This window comes from Geotrypetes seraphini, chromosome 1 (assembly GCF_902459505.1).
Source record: "Geotrypetes seraphini chromosome 1, aGeoSer1.1, whole genome shotgun sequence".
Taxonomy (NCBI): domain Eukaryota; kingdom Metazoa; phylum Chordata; class Amphibia; order Gymnophiona; family Dermophiidae; genus Geotrypetes; species Geotrypetes seraphini.
In genome coordinates this window covers 850,155-870,676 of record NC_047084.1, presented here as the reverse complement: position 1 = coordinate 870,676, position 20,522 = coordinate 850,155, and the positions used below count along the sequence as shown (strand labels likewise).

The 20,522-nt window shown below is 40.7% G+C and overlaps 1 protein-coding gene across 6 annotated transcripts in view; it reads right to left on the bottom strand.

Annotated features, from left to right (window-relative positions):
- CHD1 (chromodomain helicase DNA binding protein 1) overlaps positions 1-20,522 on the bottom strand; it is a 621,819-nt gene that overhangs the window by 173,107 nt on the left and 428,190 nt on the right. For all 6 annotated transcript variants that reach the window (XM_033962744.1, XM_033963070.1, XM_033962661.1 and 3 more), the window contains 2 exons: positions 3,097-3,235; positions 2,387-2,537 (listed from right to left, as the gene is read on the bottom strand). In XM_033962744.1, the coding sequence (XP_033818635.1) occupies positions 2,387-2,537; positions 3,097-3,235 (290 nt within the window). The remainder of the gene's footprint in view (positions 1-2,386; positions 2,538-3,096; positions 3,236-20,522) is intronic.

The window sequence follows — 20,522 nt, the reverse complement described above, 5'->3', positions numbered from 1 at the left end:
CAGCACCAGACACAGAAAAACGCACTCCCCATTCATACCCCCCCCATCCAAAGAAGTGAAAAGAACAAAACAACATGACGGCCTCCTAGCCACACAAGCTGCAAGACTGGATAACCAAATCTCCAACCTTCTGATGACCACCCCAGACTATAAGACGTTCAGAAAAGAAATAAAAACCACACTTTTCAAGAAATTCCTAAAACAGAAATAACAACACAACCACTAAAAGCCCTCAAGATCTTCATATTACCTCTCTAGCTATGCTCTACAATTCATATAATTCTGTCATTCTGTAACGCTGTAATTCTTTATTCATTGTAATTCTGTCCTTAAACTAACCTTTTGTAATCCGCCTTGAACCGCAAGGTAATGGCGGAATAGAAATCCCTGATGTAATGTAATGTAATGTAATGTAATAAGCAAAAAAGGCTGAACTTAGGATCCAAAGTGGTGAACTGGATTGGAAACTGGTTGACCAACAAGAAAGAGAGTAGTAGAAAATGGAATTTGCTTGGAAGAAAGGAAGGTGAATAATGGCATGCCTCAAGGGTTGGTACTGAAGTCGATTCTGTTTATATTTGCGAGATACATTGTTGAAGGGTTAGAAGGAAAAGTTTGCCTTTTTGCAGATAGCCAATAGAGTGAATACCCTGGATGGAGTAGAAACAATGAGAAGAGATCTCCAAAAATAAGAAGAATGGGCAAAGATCTGGTGGTTAAAATTTAATGCAAAGAAGTGCAGAGAGATGCACTTGGGGGTTCCGAAATCCAAACGAGATATAAGATAGGAGGAGAAATTGATAAGCACAGATGAGGAGAAAGACCTCAATGTCTGATTTCAATGTGACCTAACAACGTGACAAATGCGGTGGCCATGGCCAGAAGGATGCTAGGCTGTATAGAGTGAGGCATAACCTGCAAAAGAAAGGAGGTGATGATGCCCCTGTATAAGTTGTTGATGAGGCCCCACTTGGAATGCTGTGTTCAGTTTTGAAAGTCATATCACGCTAAGGACATAAGAACATAAGAACATAAGCAGTGCCTCCGCCGGGTCAGACCATAGTTCCATCCTGCCCAGCAGTCCGCTCCTGCGGTGGCCCAAACAGGTCACGACCTGTCCAAATCACCAGAAGGGGCCCCCATGCCACCCTGGTTTCCCATTGAGTGCTATCTTCCCATCAAAGTCCTAGCCCTCCGGTCTTGCACATGCACGACCTGGTCGGGTTTCTATACTTATTTTCTGGTTAGCTTTCTCAGTATCCCACGATCCCTTTATCCCTCAGGAATCCGTCCAGTCTCTGTTTGAATCCTTGTACCGTACTCTGCCCAATCACGTCCTCCGGTAGCGCATTCCAAGTGTCCACGACCCTTTGGGTGAAAAAAAACTTCCTTGCATTCGTTTTGAACCTATCTCCCTTTAGTTTCTCCGAATGCCCCCTCGTACCTGTTGTCCCCTTCAGCCTGAAGAATCTGTCCCTATCCACCCTCTCTATGCCCCTCATGATCTTGAAGGTCTCTATCATATCACCCCTGAGCCTCCTTTTTTCCAGAGAGAAGAGCCCCAGCCTATCCAACCTCTCGGCATATGGGCAGTGTTCCAGCCCTCTTACCAGTTTCGTTGCTCTCCTTTGGACTCTCTCGAGTACCGCCATGTCCTTCTTGAGGTACGGCGACCAATATTGAACGCAATATTCCAGATGCGGACGCACCATCGCTCGATACAGTGGCATGATGACTTCCCTCGTCCTGGTTGTTATGCCCCTTTTTATGATGCCCAGCATCCTGTTGGCTTTTTTTGAGGCCGCTGCGCACTGTGCAGATGGCTTCAGTGATGCATCCACCAGCACTCCCAAGTCTCTCTCAAGACTGCTTTCTCCCAACATAAAAAGACAAATCAGTTTGGTTCAAGGAAGTCTTTTCTCCTGGTTTCAGCCAGGCTTCACAGATATCTTGAGTGGAACATTGCTGTTCAATAATCAAATCTTGGAGTAAAGATGTTTCCTTCAAACCCTTATGGGGTAGGATCTAGAGAATGGCATGAGGACAAATTTTTCTCCGTGGGATCTAACTCCATCTCCGTCCCATCTCCGCAAGTTCTGTTCCTGTTCCATCCCTGCAAGCTCTGTCCTCATCTGCACAAGCCTCAAGTGATTGAGGCTTGTGCAGATGAGGACAGTGCTTATAGAGATGGGTCAGGGACATAAATCATGGAGACGGGACAGGAATGGAGATAGATCCTACAGAGGCAAATTTGGCCCCGTGTCATTCTCTAGTAGGATCTTCAGAAAATTTTGGAATAGTAAACACTACAAAATTAAGATAGTTCTTTCTTGCAAACAAACACACATAGTCAGAAGTATCTGTGCTATTTTGAAAATGATCATACCTTCTGTGTTAAATTGAGATCAGGGTCCATTTTGATCATTTCCCAGCTTCCATAACCATACTCATAGATTCCTATTAAAAGATTAGCATCATCCTCTTTGCCCCAATCTATATCAAAGTGAGCTGCCCTGGTGTGGCAAGGGATGGTATACCTAATGAAAGAAAAAATAAAGTTAAATTCTGTCATATAAAAATGCAGTACATTTAAAGATTACAAAATCCAATGATTATATAAATGTAAAAACACTTTCACAGTCTATTAATGGAATAATTTTTTTCCATTAAAATATTTAAGTAGAAGCCTGCCCAATAGCTCAGTGCCAGCATTGTGTACTATCATGAAAGGGATTAGGTCTGATTCTCAGCTTAGGTCTTCCATTCCTCAGGTTTGCTGGGGCTGAGGATATGACAAAGACACCATTCACAATCCAAAGAAACAGGAAGATCATAGTCACTGTGAAATGGTTATACATTATAGGCAGAGTTACACCCCATTAACTACAAGATACTGGAAGGAGCTATAGCACATGGTCCCTACAATGACAAACTAAAATAAAGGTAGGCAAGAACAAAGGCTCACAATAATAGATCCAGCCCTGTGTATGACTCTGCAGGGTGCCCAAAGGAATAGCAAGCACTGCTGTTTGAAAAAAATTTTATGTGATATTGGTCAGAGCAAAATGAATTCTAGCACCACATAAGTCAGCTCACTTTTTCCTTTCTTCTGCATCAGAAGGAATGGATTTGTGTAAGGGTGCCAGTTCCTCCTCATGAGAGATGACTAGTTTTGCATTCACTTGCACTCCTGATATGCGGAATGTTGGCCCTTTCACCTTTCCACGTCTGCCTCCTATAATCAAAAGGCACACAAACTATTTATCTACAGCAATTTAACAGTATATGAAAGTAATAAGACCATGTAAATGTTTCAAGTTATCAATGCACATATTTCTTAGACACACTAGTTTAATATTTTGGTTTTATTCTTAAGACTCCTATGTTTTTGTCCAGTAGTATTATTTTTTGCGCATTTCAAAGTTTACATCAAAGCAAAAACTTTGTATAGGATAGTGAGCAAACAATTTATATCAAAGGAAATTACAATAATCAAAAAGTGAACATGTATTGAACAGCTCAATGATATAGTCCTTAAATACGTGTCCAGGAGTATTTAAAAAATATTTTTATACTATAATAAATTATATTTACTATCCATGGTCCCACTGTAGAATATCTTCTTCAAGCACACTTATAATCTGTTTGTAAAATATTCTCACTCACCTAGTGTGATACTTTCATATGACTAACAGGAATTAACATAACAGCGTCTATTTAACTTAAACTTCTAACAGTGGGAATGGCAGAGCAGAGGGCTCTTCAAAAAAAAAAAAAAAAAAACCCTCGTGCTTATCAACTAAAATTAGTTTAGAAATATGCGAAGAAATTCAGTAGTGCTATTTCAAGGAAAACCTGATCTTCAGGAAAAAAATCTGATAAGTCAGTGGCAAAGTTTTCTTTGAAACAGTACTTTTCTAGCAGGAACACACTTTAGTGAATGATCATTCAAAATGACTCAAACTCACTGTTAAATGATGTATGGGAATGCATTGATCATTAAGTAGAAGTCACCTGAAAGTTGACTTTTTGGGCATTTGAACCTAAGTGGCATTCATGGGCAGGAAAGGCTTCTCACTTCAAACCCAGCAACTTCAACTGTACATGTACTGTATCTCTGTCAACAAACAGCACTAGAGAATTGTCTGATGCACCAAGCAGCACCAAATTTGACTCAGTGCCAAGGACAACATCAAGGACAGCTTCATAGGGAAGTGGAATATAAATATGAAAAATAATTAAAACTGAGATACGAGGGCAAATCAAAAATAGAAAGCAATTGTTAAATTATGTGATAACCAATGAAATGCAACATATGTACTTATACATTTCCTGTTGGATAGTTAATCTACACACAATGCAGCGCTCGACTTTTAGTCGTGTGACAACCACAAGGTCAGAAACACGGGTGCTTAATTTCAAGACTGTATCTTCAAAGAACATGCAGTAGTACACTTTCTTTGGGTAGGAGGAGTGAAACCTGTTGAAATTCACCATCAGATATTGAATCACTATGGTCATAGCACCATGAATCAATGAAATATTTATGAGTGGGTAAAAAGGTTTAAAGTGGGAAGAATAGGTGTAACCGACAAAGGTCGTTCTGGTCACCCATCAACATTGTGCACACAAAAGCACATTGACAGGGCGGATGCCTTGATTAGAGAAAACCGACAGATAATGGTGTCTCAATTGGCTGAAAATTTGGATATCAGTTATGGATCTGCATTCTGCCATAATGCATGATGACTTGGGATACAGGAAAGTCTGGTCATGATGGGTTCCCAAGCAGCTTAGTGATCTGCACAAGTAACAGCGTGTGGAGGTTGGAACCCAGTTCCTGAGATGGTATAAAGAAGATCCGAGTATTCTGGAGAAAACTGTCACCAGCGACGAGACATGGTGCATCACTGCGACCCAGAGAGCAAAATACAAAGTATGATGAAGTTAAGGAACTAATGCTCACCTTGCTTCGTGAACAGCTAAAAAACTTCTCTGCAGGAATGTAGAAGCTAGCTGAACAATACAAAAAATGCATTGTTTTAATTGATGGGGATTATGTGGAAAAGTGATATGTTCAATTGCTCAGTTACTTCTGTTAAAGCCATTAAATGTATTTTGACTTTACTTTTTGATTTACCCTCATAAACAAAAGCTGTTGACAGTCCTTGAAGATGATAGAGGATGCAGTCAAGTATGAGAGCTGAGCTCATCTCAGGGAGAGAGGACAACTAGTGGTTAGAATTGAGGAAGGGGAAGGAAAAGGCCTGTACAGGTGAAGAGGTATGATTTCCATGAAACTGGAGGTGAAGATAGAGATCCCTGAGATCCCCAGATTAACAGAAATATGATAATACAATTACAGGCCTGAACAAGCTGTTACATCTCTCTGCTAGCATAAGCAAGGTGAAACTCATCTTTCACAACAGGCATGCTGACCTTGGAAAACAAGAAGATTGTGAGAAAGGAAAAATTACTGACATCAGAAAGAAATTAACACATCTCTATAACCTAGGCTAAGTTGATTTACCAGAAATCAACCACAAGGATATGAAATTGTCAAACTATGCAGAGAAATAATATAAGCCCTTGCTCGGAAATTGATGATTCTTGATATTAAAAGGACATGTCGGGAAATTAGGCAAGCCTTTCTAGTAAACAGGACATCAAGCTCAATATGACTCAGAAAAGTATAAATGTTGTATAATCAATGAACTGATAAGAGAAATGACAATTCTGAATAGCCAATAGAGATTAAGAACGTAACATGCAACAACGTGGTCTCAAGTTGTTAAGAATGTATAAAAGGTCAGCTTGCTAGGGAATTATAGACACCAGATATATGAAAGCTTTCTGTATATTCTCTGTTGGCTCCATTTGCTGGAAACTTGTTCTGTAGGCTGACTATTATTGTTTACTAATAAATATATTACTTATACAGCAAATAGAGTTGTGAGGTCACTGATCCATGGAGGTTTCGCAGCTGCCTTCAGAATGAACGGCTGAGAACTGGGATTCAAATCCCATTTTTGCTACTGACACCACTTATGACTTTGGGCAAATTAAGTCACTATATCCCACTGCCTCAGTACCCATATAAGAATAGCCTTACTGGGTCAGATCAATGGTCCATCAAATCCAGTAGCCCGTTCTCATGGTGGTCAATCCAGGTTACTAGTACTTGGCCAAAACCCAAAGAGTAGCAACATTCCATGCTACTGATTCAGGGCACGAAACACACTCCGGAAAAACTGCCACAACCTAAACTAGATACAACAAAAAGGCAGAAATAGTCAAAAGGGTTCAAAAAAAGGGGGCGCTCAGGGTCAGAACTGTGCACACCTCGCAAGCCGTGTAAAAACTAGCATGGATAATCCCATAATTAAAGGGTGCTCTCAGTGTGAGCGAGCAGCGACGGGAGACAAGCTCCAACGCTTCACAGATCAGGTAGAGGTAATATACCCCCACCCGCACACCATCACTGAGCACCCAAAGTGTGCAATAAAATCAAAGTGAGAAAATTCACAAATCAAAAGGAATAAATCAACTAAGGTGAATAACAGGTGAAACCTGAGCGGCCCCTAAATGAACCCTACCAGCCAACACCCCAGTTGTGATTATGGGTTTCTGAAGAAGGGTTCGTCCCCGAAACCAGCCTGGATGAACCCGGGATCCTGAGGCGTCCGTAATCTCATGCCTCAGAGATGTTCTTTCTATCTCACTTTTCAGCTAAGTTTACCATTTTTTGACTTTTTGCTGGGGTGTTGGCTGGTAGGGTTCATTTAGGGGCCGCTCAGATTTCACCTGTTATTCACCTTAGTTGATTTATTCCTTTTGATTTGTGAATTTTCTCACTTTGATTTATTGCACACTTTGGGATGGTTGGATAGGGTGGAGTGAGCTTAGTGGCAACTTCAGCAGTTGGAACCCAGGACAATAGCTTGGACTTTAATCTATGGCCCAGAAATATCAAAGGAGACACAAGTTAATTTAATAATGTATTTTTAATGAGAATAACTAATGGGCAGACTAGATGGACCTTTCAGGTCTTTATCTGACATCATTTACTATGTTAACTGCTCAGCCAAGAATAACGTGGCCATTTATTTTTTTCATCAAAATAGGACATCAGTCTCGCCCCCAATCCCGCCCTAGCCCTGCCCCAATCCCATCCATTCATTTTTCATGTACACATATCTTATTAATTCATAATGGTAACCATAAAATTTTAAAAAACTTCAAAGCACAGTATATGCAGAGAAAATGTTAATTATCATTTATATTTGGGGGGGTTCAAAGATGTCAAGGCAGATGACTTTAAAATATGCCATGTCACCTCAGTAACTATAGAAAAATAGACAAATATGGTGCAAAATATAGACAGCAGATATAAAGTCTCAAAACTGACACATTTTGATCACAAAATTGAAAATAAAATCATTTTTCCTACCTTTGCTGTCTAGTGATTTCATGAGTCTCTGATTGCGTTTCCTTCTGACTGTGTATCCTTTCTTTCTTTCTGCACAGGCCTATGTCCTTAGTACCCCTTCCTGTGTCCTTAGTGCCTCCTTCCTATGCACTCAGTACCCATTCCCATGTCCTTAGTGCCCCCAGTGCCTCCTTCCTATGTCTTTAGTGCCCCTTCCCATGTCCTTAGTGCCCCTTCCCATGTCCTTATTGCCCTCAGTGCCTCCTTCCTATGTTCTTAAGGCCCTCAGTGCCTCCTTCCCATGTCCCCCTTACTGCCTTCCAGACTTTGTCCCACCCCCACCCCTGAACCCAGCCTGCCTGCCTACCTCCTTCCCTCCCTGCTGCGCAGAAAAAAAAAAAAGCCTCTCTCCTTCCTTCCCCCTTCCCCGGGAAGAAGGCTTCTGGATGGCAATTAGCAGCAGCAGGGAGGTAAGTAAAGCAGCAGCGGCGGCGGACCGGGGAGTGTTTGAATTGGGTGCTGGAGGGAGGATTTTTTTTTTTTGCGTGGCAGGGAGGGACAGGAAGCGATCGCCTGTCCCGTTGTCCCCGCGCACAGCTTCGGGACGCTATCCCTGAAAACGGGACATTTTAATGTCCCGAAGCTGTGTGGGGACAACGGGACAGGGGATCTAAAAACGGGACATATGGTCACCTTAGCCAAGAGAACCACTAACAAAGGATAAAGACTGCAGACAAATGATCTAATAGAATAACAAACTAACCCAAATCAAAATCTTTACACTTCAGGAGATTGAAACCAACTGATGTTAAAAACTATGGTTGCATTCTAGACTGGTCTGGATGGAATTAAGGAAAGAAAATTAACATGTCAGAATTTAACCCACCCCCCCTACCACCACTTATGTTCCCCACCAGACCAGTCCAGACACTTAGGACACTGAAAACCCTGCCGCTAACACTTTGGCCTCAAAAGTCATATCACTTCGAGCTTAAAGATTCAAACTGTAGCAATGGACAAAAGAAAGCATAGATTTCCAAGCTGCCACTCATGAGGAGGAACTAAGGAGTGCTTCGCCAAAAAGGTAGATTGACCTTTGTAAAATGAGCTTTCAAAACATCTGGAACTGGATGGCCACAGTGAATATTCAAGGAAGCAATAGCCTCTTTAATCAATCAAGTGACTATTGCTTTTGATGCTGCATTTCCTTTAAGGGCTCCACCAAAAAGAATAAAGGCTTTATATGATTTCCTTATTTCTTCCATATTCTTCAGGTACTTTTTTAACTATGTCCCACATTCAATTTGTGCAAAACAACTGTACAACCCTAATTTTAAAGAGCCTAAAAAATTATTTCAATCATAACTAACTAAAGGTTGCATTTCAGGTACTATGGCAGAATCTTTAACTATTGTTTTGCCGAAGCCAAATAAAGATCCCATGTTGGTTTCATATTACAGGCCTATTTCTTTGATTAATGTAGATGGAAAACTTCTGGCTAAGTTATTGGCTTTACGCTTAGCCAAGGCTCTCCCTTATATTATCAGTATGCACCAAACGGGTTTCGTTGCTCAAAGACATTCTTCAATTGATACCAGACTGGCTTTTCCCATGTTAAACTTAATAAAAGTCATGGAAGATCCAGCCTTCTCCGTGTCCTTGGATGCAGAGGCCTTTAATCATGTAGAGTAGACGTACCAAGCAATGGATTGGTTTAGTGAAGGATCCAGATTTATTCAAATGATTCAAACCTTGTATAGTTCCCCTTCTGCCAGATTATATATTAATTTTTCAGAGCGTTTTTGTCTGGAGAGGGGAGTAAGACAATGGTGTCCACTATCCCCTTTGCTTTTTGGCATTGCTCTGGAACCCTTGTTATTGGCTATTCAACAGGCAAAGGAGATACAAGGTATTCCTTATGCAGGTCAGGAATATAAGGCCTCTGCTTATGCAGATGATATTTTGCTTCTTTTGAAGAATCCTGACTATACCATTCCGCATTTACTTGATTTGATTGACTGATTTGGAAAATTTTCTAGATATAAAATAAATTGGAGTAAATCGGAGGTTTTTCTGCGAAATATACATTGTGTAAAAGGATTATTTGATTCATTCCCTTTCCTTTGGAAGGAAGAGGGTATAAAATATTTAGGTATTTAGATTCAAAAAACGCTGGAAGATACAATGACAATAAATGAAAAATCTATATTGCTAAAGGTCACATAATTGTGTGAGCAATGGAACCCATTACATCTTTCTTGTTGGGGGTGAGAGTTCAAACTGTCAAGATGATGATTTTGCCTCTAATTTGCTACCAAATGAGTATGTTGCCAGTTTATTTTCAAGGGTCTTTTTATAAGAAATTAAATAGTATTCTTACTAAATTTATTTGGCTGGGTAAAACTCTCAAAATAGCTTTAGAATCTTTACAAAAACCAATTGTGGCAGGTGAGGTAAATTTCCCTAATTTTTATAGGTACCATCAGGCCTATATACTGTGTCAGGGTATGTATTGGATCCTTCCTGAGCTCATGGAACATCTTCCAGATTGTCTTTACTTATAATGGCAACTTATGTCCCCATTAAGATTATGTCATACGGTGAGTATCAAATTGCCCAGAATTTATTTGGACAATAGTATCTTATTTGCCACATGGAACACCTTAAAATTTATTAACAACTTAAAAGAGATTCCAGTAGAAAAATCCATGTGGAAGCATTGGTTGCAGGCAGGTGTACGTACGCTAGATGATGTGATATCTAATGGGAAAATGCTTGATTTTTCACGACTGCAACAATCATTCAGTATTTCAAAATCTCAAATATATAAGTGGTTGCAGTTGAAGCAAGCCATTCAGAAGGGGTTCCCTGAGTGGCGAAATCTAAAAAATCAGTATAGCTTGCTGTGCATATGCTTTCAGACAGGTTTGCTGGGGCATCAGGCAGCCAAGTGGTATAAATTAATATCTGGCTATATGAATAAGAAACCAAAAACAAGTTGCATTGAGATTAAGCAGCAGATTTCTGCTACTCAATGGCCATGGATTTGGTCTTGGGAGGATGAGGTGTACGGCGGATTTGGTCTTGGGAGGATGAGGTGTACGGCGTCAGCATCTATGAGACTAACATGTTTTTTTGTTTTTGGACCCCTGTTCGTTTGCAGAAATTAGATAGTTCCATCAAATAGATTCTGGCACTGTCATTTCGATATAGGGACACTGGATCATCTATTGTTCTATTGTCCTTTGATACTCAGTTTTTGGAGATCTATATGGGGACATATTAGTCTGATTCTGGAGACTGTGGTTCCACCATCATGTGAAACAGTATTATATGGGACACTGTTATCTCCTACATCTCCAGTAGACAGGCATAAAAACAGGTTATTGGGTATGACGACTGGGGTAGTCAGCCAAATGATTACAAAAAACTGGAAGAATTGTGACCGCTTAAATTTCACTTTTTGGTGGAATTTGATATGCTTGTGTTATCGTTATGAGAAAATGATGTCTGAACAAAGAGGTAATATTAAGTGGTTCAATCTGATGTGGGGTCCATTGACCAATTTTATTGATTCTAATTGAATGGTTTTTCCCTTTACTTTTGGTTATACTTTTTACATCCAGGGAAGGGGGGTGGGTGGGAGGAAGAAGGATAATGTATAGGGACTGGTTTATTTATGAGTTGTTAATATTATTGTATGGGTATCTTGAATATATTGAAATCAGGGGGGAGGGGGTGAAAATTATTCTTATGTATTTCACTGATGGATATACGTGCTGTTTTTTCAGGCAACTTGTTATGCAATTTTTGTATGCACTGTTTTTAGAATGAAAATGAATAAAGATATATATAAAAAAGAGCCTAAAAATGTCTGATTCAGTGGGAAAGACAATACCACTTTGGGAAGGAACGATGGAAATGGTGTAAGCACAATCTTTTCCTTGCTAAAGATTTTAAAAAGTTCTCTAAAGGGCAAAGTCTGCAATTCTTGAAATTCACCTAGCTGAATAAATAGCTACAAGAAAAACTGTCTTAAGGATAACATCTTTTAAGGTTGTGGAATCCAAGGTAGATAAGTTTAAATATCGGCAGAAATCAATGGACAATGTGGCAAATTGATACATTTAACTCCTCGTAATAAAAAGTACTACGCTGGATGCAAAACCTATCTTTTGCCCTTCACTAGACCTCAAAATTCAGGACAAAGCAGTCAGCTGCATCTTCAATGAGGCAAATGCCAGTTTTCTGTCAAAATCATTTTGCAAGAAATCCAAAGTACCTGGAACAGAAGAATGCAAAAGAAAAATACATTTATTTTGAAACAAATTCTCAAAAATCCTTCAAACCCTTTTGTATGCTAACAAAAGTAGACCTTTTCTAGAACGTAACCTTACATAAATAGCTTTTCTATAAGTTTGCCCTCTCAAGAGTCAAGCTACAAGACAAAAATGAGATTTCTGGTATGTCGATCAGGCCTTGAGCCAATAGACACTCCTTGCTTGGTAGAGAGAGAAAATTCTCTACTTTCAAATGCATTAAGTACCTGTACAAGACCAATCCAGAGCATTCAACAAAACTAGACCCCGACGCTTTTCTGTCTTTTAACTGACTGAGTGACTAAAGCTGATGTACATAGAGAAGAGCAGAACAGCACAGAGGACCTCCAAGTAATGCTGATCAACTTAAAGTAGAATCTCAGCTATCAACACCCTTAGGGACTGGATTGGTGGATACCGGATAACTGATTTTCTGGTTGAGTGTGTATTAGAAAACTTGTTAGAAACCTTGTCTAACACAGTCTCAATTTTCTCCCCCCCTCCCAAGCACCAGCATGGCAGTGGTCCTGAGCCGCAAAGCCCTCCTCCTTGAAGCTCCGAAGTGGCAGAAGCAGGCGGTGGTCCTAAACCACAAATCCCCTCACTCCCTCACTCGAAGCGCAGTAGGAGGAAGCCTCAAAACAAGCTGCTGGTGGCCAGCCACAGCAGGGCCTTTCCTCTGATGTGTCCGAAGTGACTCATCAGAGGAAAGGCACTGCTGGGGCTGGCTGCGAGCAGCCCGTTTTGAGGCTGCCTTCTGCTGACCGCTGCACTTCTGTCAATAAGGGGCTTGAGGGAGGGAAGGAATGGGGCTTTGCGGCTCAGGATCGTTACCACACTAGTGCTTTAGGGCACGAGGGAGGTGGGGTTCACAGCTCAGGACTGCTGCCACTTGTAGTTCTTTGAGGTCTGAGGGAGGTTGGTTTGCGGGTCAGGACCGCTGCTGCTGGTGTTTTGGGGGACATTATTTTTTCACCGCCAATTTTCTTTTTTTGACGATTGGGTGAAAGTCCCGGTTAACTGAGATTCTACTGTATATTTACATAGTAACATAGTAAATGATGGAAGATAAAGATCTGAGTGGTCATCCAGTCTGCCCAACCATACAAGCTCCATAAATTAATTTAGTTTTAATGGTCCTTTTTCTCAGATATTTCTGGGCCATAAATCCATAGCCCTGCCCAGTAGTGTGCTCAGGTTCCATCTACTGGAGTTTCCATCAAAGCTCACTCCAGCCCATCTTAACCATCCCAGCCATCAAAACCCTCCCCAGCCCATCCTCAACTGAATGTCCATATATGGGAAACAGGACGTGCAAGCCTGCCCAGTACTGGCCTTAGTTCCTTCAATGTATACCCATTATTTTCTGATTAGAGATCCTCTGTGTTCATCCCACACTTGTTTGAACTCTGTCACCGTTTTCTTCTCCACCACCTCCCTCGGGAACGCATACCACGCATCAACCACCCTCTCCGTAAAGAAAAATTTTCTAACATTACTCTTTAATCTACTACCCCTCAATCCCAAATTATGCCCTCTGGTTTTATCATTTTCCTTTTTTATGGAATACATTTTGTTCTACATTAATACCTTTGAAGTATTTGAACGTCTGAATCATATCTCCCCTGTCCCACCTTCCCTCTAGGGTATACATATTCAGGGCTTCCAGGCTCTCCTCATACGTCTTCTGGCACAAACCTCCTACCATTTTCGTTGCCTTCCTCTGGACCGCTTCAAGTCTTTTTATGTCCTTCGCCAGATATGGTCTCCAAAATTGAACACAATACTCCAAGTGGGGTCTCACCATCAACCTGTGAAGGAGCATCAACACCTTCTTTCTTCTACTGGTCATGCCTCTCTCTATACAGCCTAGCATCCTTCTGGCAACAGTCACTGCCTTGTTACACTGTTTCTTCACCTTTAGATCTTCAGACACTATCACCCCAAGGTCCCTCTCCCCATCCGTGCATATCAGCCTCTCACCTCCCAGCATATACGGATCCTTCTGATTTCTAATCCCTTCATTGTAACTCCTTTTCAACCTAACCCTGTAAACCGTGCCGAGCTCTACGCTTGTGGAGATGGTGCGATATACAAACCTAAGGTTTAGTTTAGTTTAGTTTAAATGCATTACTCTGCACTTCTCTGCATTGAATTTTAGTTGCCAGATATTAGACTATTCTTCTAACTTTTGCAGATCCTTTTTCATTTTCCACTCCCTCCTCGGTGTCTACTCTGTTACAAATCTTGGTATCATCCGCAAAGAGGCAAACTTTTCCTTCTAACCCTTCAGCAATGTCGCTCACAAACATATTGAACAAGATCAGCCCCAGCACTGATCCCTGAGGGACTCCACTACTCACCTTTCCCTCCTCCGAGCAAATTCCATTAACCACCACCCTCTGGCATCTATCCATCAACCAGTTTCTAATCCAGTTCACCACTTTGGGTCCTAACTTTAGCCCATCAAGTTTGTTTAAGAGCCTTCTATGAGGAACCGTGTGAAAGGCTTTGCTGAAATCTAAGTAAATTACGTCTAGCATATGTCCTTGATCCAATTCTCCAGTCACTCAATCAAAAAATTCAATCAGATTCGTCTGGCATGATTTACCTTTTGTAAAATCATGTTGCCTTGGATCCTGTAACTCATTTGATTCTAGGAAATTCACTATCCTTTCTTTCAGCAACGCTTCCATTATTTTTCCAATAACCGAAGTGAGGTTTTACCGGCCTGTAATTTCCTGCCTCATCTCTGTGACCACTTTTGTGAATAGGGACCACATCTGCTATTCTCCAATCCCCAGGAACCACTTCTGTCTCCAAAGATTTGTTGAAAAAATCTTTAATAGGACCCGCCAGAACCTTTCTGAGCTCCCTCAATATCCTGGGATGGATCCCATACGGTCCCATCGCTTTGTCCACCTTCAATTTTTCAAGTTGTTCATAAACACTTTCTTCCATGAACGACATGGTATCTACTCCATTCTCATGTGTAACTTTGTCAGACAATCTTGGTCCTTCTCCAGGATCTTCTTCCGTGAACACAGAACAGAAGTATTTGTTTAACATGTTTGCTTTTTCCTCATCACTCTCCACATATCAATGCATATCATCTTTTAGTCTTGCAATTCCATTTTTCTTCTTCTTCCTTTCACTAATATATCTGTAAAAAAAATTTTTCTCCCTTTTTTACATTCCTGGCCATTTTCTATTCCGCTTTTGCCAGATGTATCTCTCGCTTTGCTTCTTTCAGTTTCACCCGGTAGTCCTTTCTGTACTCCTCTTCTTGGGTTTGTTTAAATTTCATGAACGCGAGCTCTTTTGACTTTATTTTCTCCGCAACAAGTTTAGAGAACCATTTTGGTTTCCTTTCCCTATTGTTTTTATTTATTTTCCTCATATAAAGGTCAGTAGTCATTTTTATTGCTCCTTTCAGCTTAGACTATTGTTTTTTCACTTCCCTTATGTCATCCCATCCTAACAGCTCTTTCTTCAGGTACGCTCCCATTTTACAAAAGTCAGCACGTTTGAAATCTAGGACTGAGTTTTATGTGACCGTCCTCCACTTTAGCTGTTATATCAAACCATACCATTTGATGATCGCTATTTCCCAGGTGGGCACCCACTCAAACATTAGAGATACTCTCCCCATTAGTATCGCTTTTTCCCTCGTGGGTTCCATCACCATTTGTCTGAGCATAGCCTCTTGAAAGGCATCCACAATCTCCCTACTTCTTTTCGATTCCGCAGATGAACATTCCAGTCCACATGCGGCAGATTGAAGTCACCCAACAGCACCACCTCCCTCTTTTCTTCCCAAACTTTTGGATATCCGCAATCAGATCTTTATCAATTTGCTGCAACTGAGTCAGAGGTCTGTAGACTACACCCACACAAATAGAAGTTTCATCTTATCTTTAAGACCCAACATGGGCTCTGTTGTGGCGTATCTGCCTGAGACAGAGGTCTGTTTCAAAAATATATAAAAACAAAACACGAATGAATCATGACATATAACTATAAAACATGAAAGAAATATATATGATGAAATTAAAATATTATGAACCATGCATAAAAAACCAATACATATCAGGAAAAAAAAAGAAACTATAAAAGTAAATATAGCAAAATGTCACATGGGAGATGAAGGGGATCACGAACAGATCGGAGAAAGTTATCATGCCGCTGTACCAGGCCATGGTATGCCCTCACCTGGAATACTGCGTCCAGCACTGGTCGCTGTACATGAAGAATGACACGGTACTACTCAAAAGGGTCCAGAGAAGAGTGATTAAAATGGTAAAGGGGATGGAAGAGTTGCTGTACAGCGAGAGATTAGAGAAACTGGGCCTCTTCTCCCTTGAAAAGAGGAGACTGAGAAGGGACATGATAGAAACATTCAAGATACTGAAGGGAATAGACTTAGTACATAAAGACAGGTTGTTCACCCTATCCAAGGTAGGGAGAATGAGAGGGCACTCTCTAAAGTTAAAAGGGGATAGATTCTGTACAAACGTAAGGAAGTTCTTCTTCACCCAGAGGGTGGTGGAGAACTGGAACGCACTTCCGGAGGCTATTAAAGGAGAAAACACCCTCCAGGGATTCAAGACAAAGTTAGACAAGTTCCTGCTGAACTGGAACGTACGCAGGCAGGGCTCTGGTAGGGCACTGGTCTTTGACCTGGGGGCCACCGCGGGAGCGGACTGCTGGGCACGATGGACCACTGGTCTGACCCAGCAGTGGCAATTCTTATGTTCTTATGTGAAGTGAGGAATGATATTATTAACATAAATAATGTAAGCGTCAACACCAATGTAACTATCACCAAAGGTGAAGCTGAGCATCATATATAAACATGACAAGTCTCACCTATATGTCTATGGAATCAGTCCTGAGATTATCACATATAAAAAAAAATCTAAAACATTAAAATGATAAATGAAATAAAACAGTATGCAGGAACTTTGATATACTACTCATGTTAATATTCTGGAAACATGTAATGCAATCCATTCTCTGACTGAAAAAAAAAAAGATGGAAAACTTCCCATTCTTACATGTTGGCCCCATTCTTACATGTTGGCATCTATTACCACAAATGTACTACTTCCAAGAAAGCAACCTCTAATAGATTCATTTTCCTGGATACAGAGAACTCCTGCTGAGGTAATCTACCTGAATATTTTGGTCCTAGCCACATGTGCTTCTGATGTGTCTTCTATATTCTCCTCTACCCAATTCATCAACATTTACACTTTTTCTGCCACTTGCAGATTCCTTGTTTGTTGATATAGGCTACTGCTGTTTGTTGAAATAGGCACTGTGGGGGTGAAAATCCTTATACTTTGTTTTGAAGTAGCTGACAAAATCAAAAAGAACTAAGGGGATCCTTATATTTTGTTTGAGCATTAATCTTCTACTGAAGAACACCAACCTTGTGCTTGTTTGATGAGACAACATGTCCTCCAATCTGAGACTTACATCCAATTTGGGGTTTCCAAACTCCTTCCTTCAGCTAGATTATTGCTGCATTTCCACCAATTGAGACTCCAAATTCTAGTGCTACTGGTAGTATAAGGCAGTACTCTTGGCTTTGTGGAGATCATCGAGAGAGAAGAGACATTTATAATGGTCTCATGTGCATCCTAGCCCATGCTACCAAGGTCACAGTCATTGATTCCAATGTTTGAAGGAAATACCAAACCACTGGTTTGAGAAGGCTTATATCAGGCTGCAACTTTTCCCTTCTTATTGCAGAAAGAAACAGTTTGCTTTGGGGAGTGCTAAACTTTGACCCAAATATTCCAACATTTCCAAGTTTGCTTTTGGAGAAAGAGAACACCCAACACTTGTAAGAAGTGCACAGCTTTCCTTATAACCGTTTTGATTTCTTGGAATGATATTGCTCTTATTAACCAGTTACCTAAATAAGGGTGGACCATAATAACCAGTTACCTAAATAAGGGTGTAAGACAGCTGCCACTACCATCTTTATGAGCATATGTGGTGCCATAGCCAGTCTAAAAGGTAGAGCACAAAAGTGGAAATATCCCAAGATCATAACCTCAGGAAATGATGAGACTTCCTTATGAGAACGTGTATGTAAGCTTCTACTAGATCAAAAAAAAATAAAAGCACCACTACACACACAGATCTTAAATGTTTCCATTCATAAAATTGGAGCCTTAAGAAACTTGTCGACTTCTTTGAGATCAAGAACTGGATGGAAGGTACCTGCTTGTCTTTGTAACTGCACAATGAATTGAATAGCTGCTTTGATGCAGAAAATTTCCAGGAGAAAGGTCAGCAGAGTGAAAGAAAAGTTACAATTTAAATCTACCCGCTTAATTTCCTATCTTTTAGTTCTGCCAAACTAGTTCAGATAAGTGGGTTATGTCTTTCTGCCTACAGACATATACACAGGAAAAAACAAATCTCAAAGTTGACTTCTAAGGAGTTGGTACTGTCTTCAGCTCTTCAGTAACCTATTCTAAAACTCAAACACCCAAATATAAAACACACTGAAAATGATAAAAATCATCTTGTTTGAGTTTCCAAACACCATCAAAACAAATGAAAAACTTTTCTCCTTGGTAAATAACTAAGTTAAAAGATACTATCCTAAATCATGGATAAAGTGTAACTTTTTGCTTTCCCTTGCACTACTATAAATGTTACTATTGTAAACCCACAAACTTATTTTTTTCCATTATACAAAAACCTTGATAATGCAATAATGACCTCTATTGAAAATAAAAAGTCTCAGAGCTTGACAAAAGCCTATACTTTTGGCCTTTTCAATTGTCAAACATTTCATAATCACAAAAAAAAATCTTCTCCTTTTATTACATTACATTAGTGACTTTTATTCTGCCATTACCTTGTGGTTCAAGGCGGATTACAAAAGATGTTATCTGGATAATTCCAGAAGAGTTACATAGTTGAGTGGGTTATTTGGGGGGATTGAAATGCTTCCTGTGGCGTTAGTTTGTCTTGATGGATTTCTTGAATAGCAGGGTTTTTATTTCTTTTCTGAAAGTTTTGTAGTCTGGTGTCGTGATCAGTAGATTTGATAATTGGTGATCAAGTTTCACTGCCTGCATGGCCAGTAGGCCATCATACATTTTTTTTTGCATTTTGTAGCGTGGCCGGCTCACGCTTATAATATTCCCTTAGCGTGCTTCCCCAAGAGGGAGGAAGACCCTGTTGTGGATAAACTATCCTGTATCCAAAAACAATATGGCTTCACACAGGTAGGTTTCAAAAGAAAGAACTCAAATTTATTGTTCATCTGAACAGGTCCAAACAAAAAAGGCATGAAAGGTAACAGCCTCAAAAGGTCATGGCAATAATAGGGCAAACAAAATAATATTGTGCTTACCAGCCTGGTCTGGTTAATTCTCCCAGAGTTTTACTAATGTCCCAGGTAAGTTCTACTGGCAAGTAGTGAGAACAGTCTAAAGTATAATAGAGTCTGGCAGCCTTTAACTCTCAAACAAAGAAACACTCTGAGCAGTCAAAATGTAGCCGTGCTTCTCCCTTCCCTTCAAGCATATAGGAGCGGAAGGATATGAGCTCTACCAATACAGCTCCTGGGTACAGCAAAGCACAAATGAAAAATATAACCCCCAAACATACTATCCGGTAGTCATGCAAACTGTCTCCCAATCTTCTGGGTTTTCACAGTTCTCCCCAGTAATGCTTTGCTCATGTGGCTTAATTGTCCTTAAGCCAAGTTCCTGCAGCAAGTCACTCAGCACCCAAAAAAGTCCATTAACAAAACTCAACTCTGAAAAACACACACCCAGCCAGTTCAGCTTACTTCCATGGCTTCCGCACATTCCAGCTCTGGAAGGGAACTGCAATCCATGTCCTCTGGTATCTGGGTCTCTGGTGCTTTCTGGTCTTCCGCTGGGTCAACCATTTCCACGTCTGTGGGCTCGAGAGAAGGTGGCGGTTCCGTCCACCTGGGAACTTCCTTTCCTCCTCCTGGACAGCCAGCTCTCCAAGTGTTCTAAGGCTGCTGTGCCCCGCCCAACAAACAGCTCAGGCCCTCCAAATTGAATAGAAATTATATGCTGCTTACCATCCTGAGAGCTCTGGTCAGGTCGAAAGAATGAACAGAACTTTTAAGACCCTTCTCACGAAACAAATTGAAGAAACCAATCTGTCCTGGCCTGTCATGCTGCCCTCTGTCCTATTTCAGATTAGATGCACCCCATCTAAACCCACTAAATTGTCCCCATTTGAGCTCATGATCGGCCGACCACCACCCATTATGAATCCAGACCCTGGTTCCTTTGCTACTCTGGGATCAGATATCCTCCAGAGTCAGGTCCAATCTTTAGCTAAGGCCCTTCAAGAGCTCCACAAATGGGTCCTGGAAAGGGCCCCACTATCGATAGCTACACAAGTCCATGGGTATATCCCTGGAAATACAGTATGGCTAAAACTTGGAAGTCAGACCCTCTGAAACCTAGATGGATAGGTCCTTTTACTGTCCTAATTTCTTCTCTTACAGTTGTCAAGGTGTCCAGACATGAAACTTGGTTCCACTACTACACGGATCTTCAGCTGAAGCTTTCTAAGACCTCAAAAGTTCTGAATATTTACCACTGTACTTAGCAGGTGTTCTGAATATAATTCTTTATAAGTGTTTGAGTTTAATTGACTGCCTGTTGTTCACCACTGCCTTTAGCAAGTGTCTTGAGTATAACTGTTTGAAGTTTTCTAAGTTGTGCCTGAAAGAAAAATGAGCTTCCTATGTTAGCATT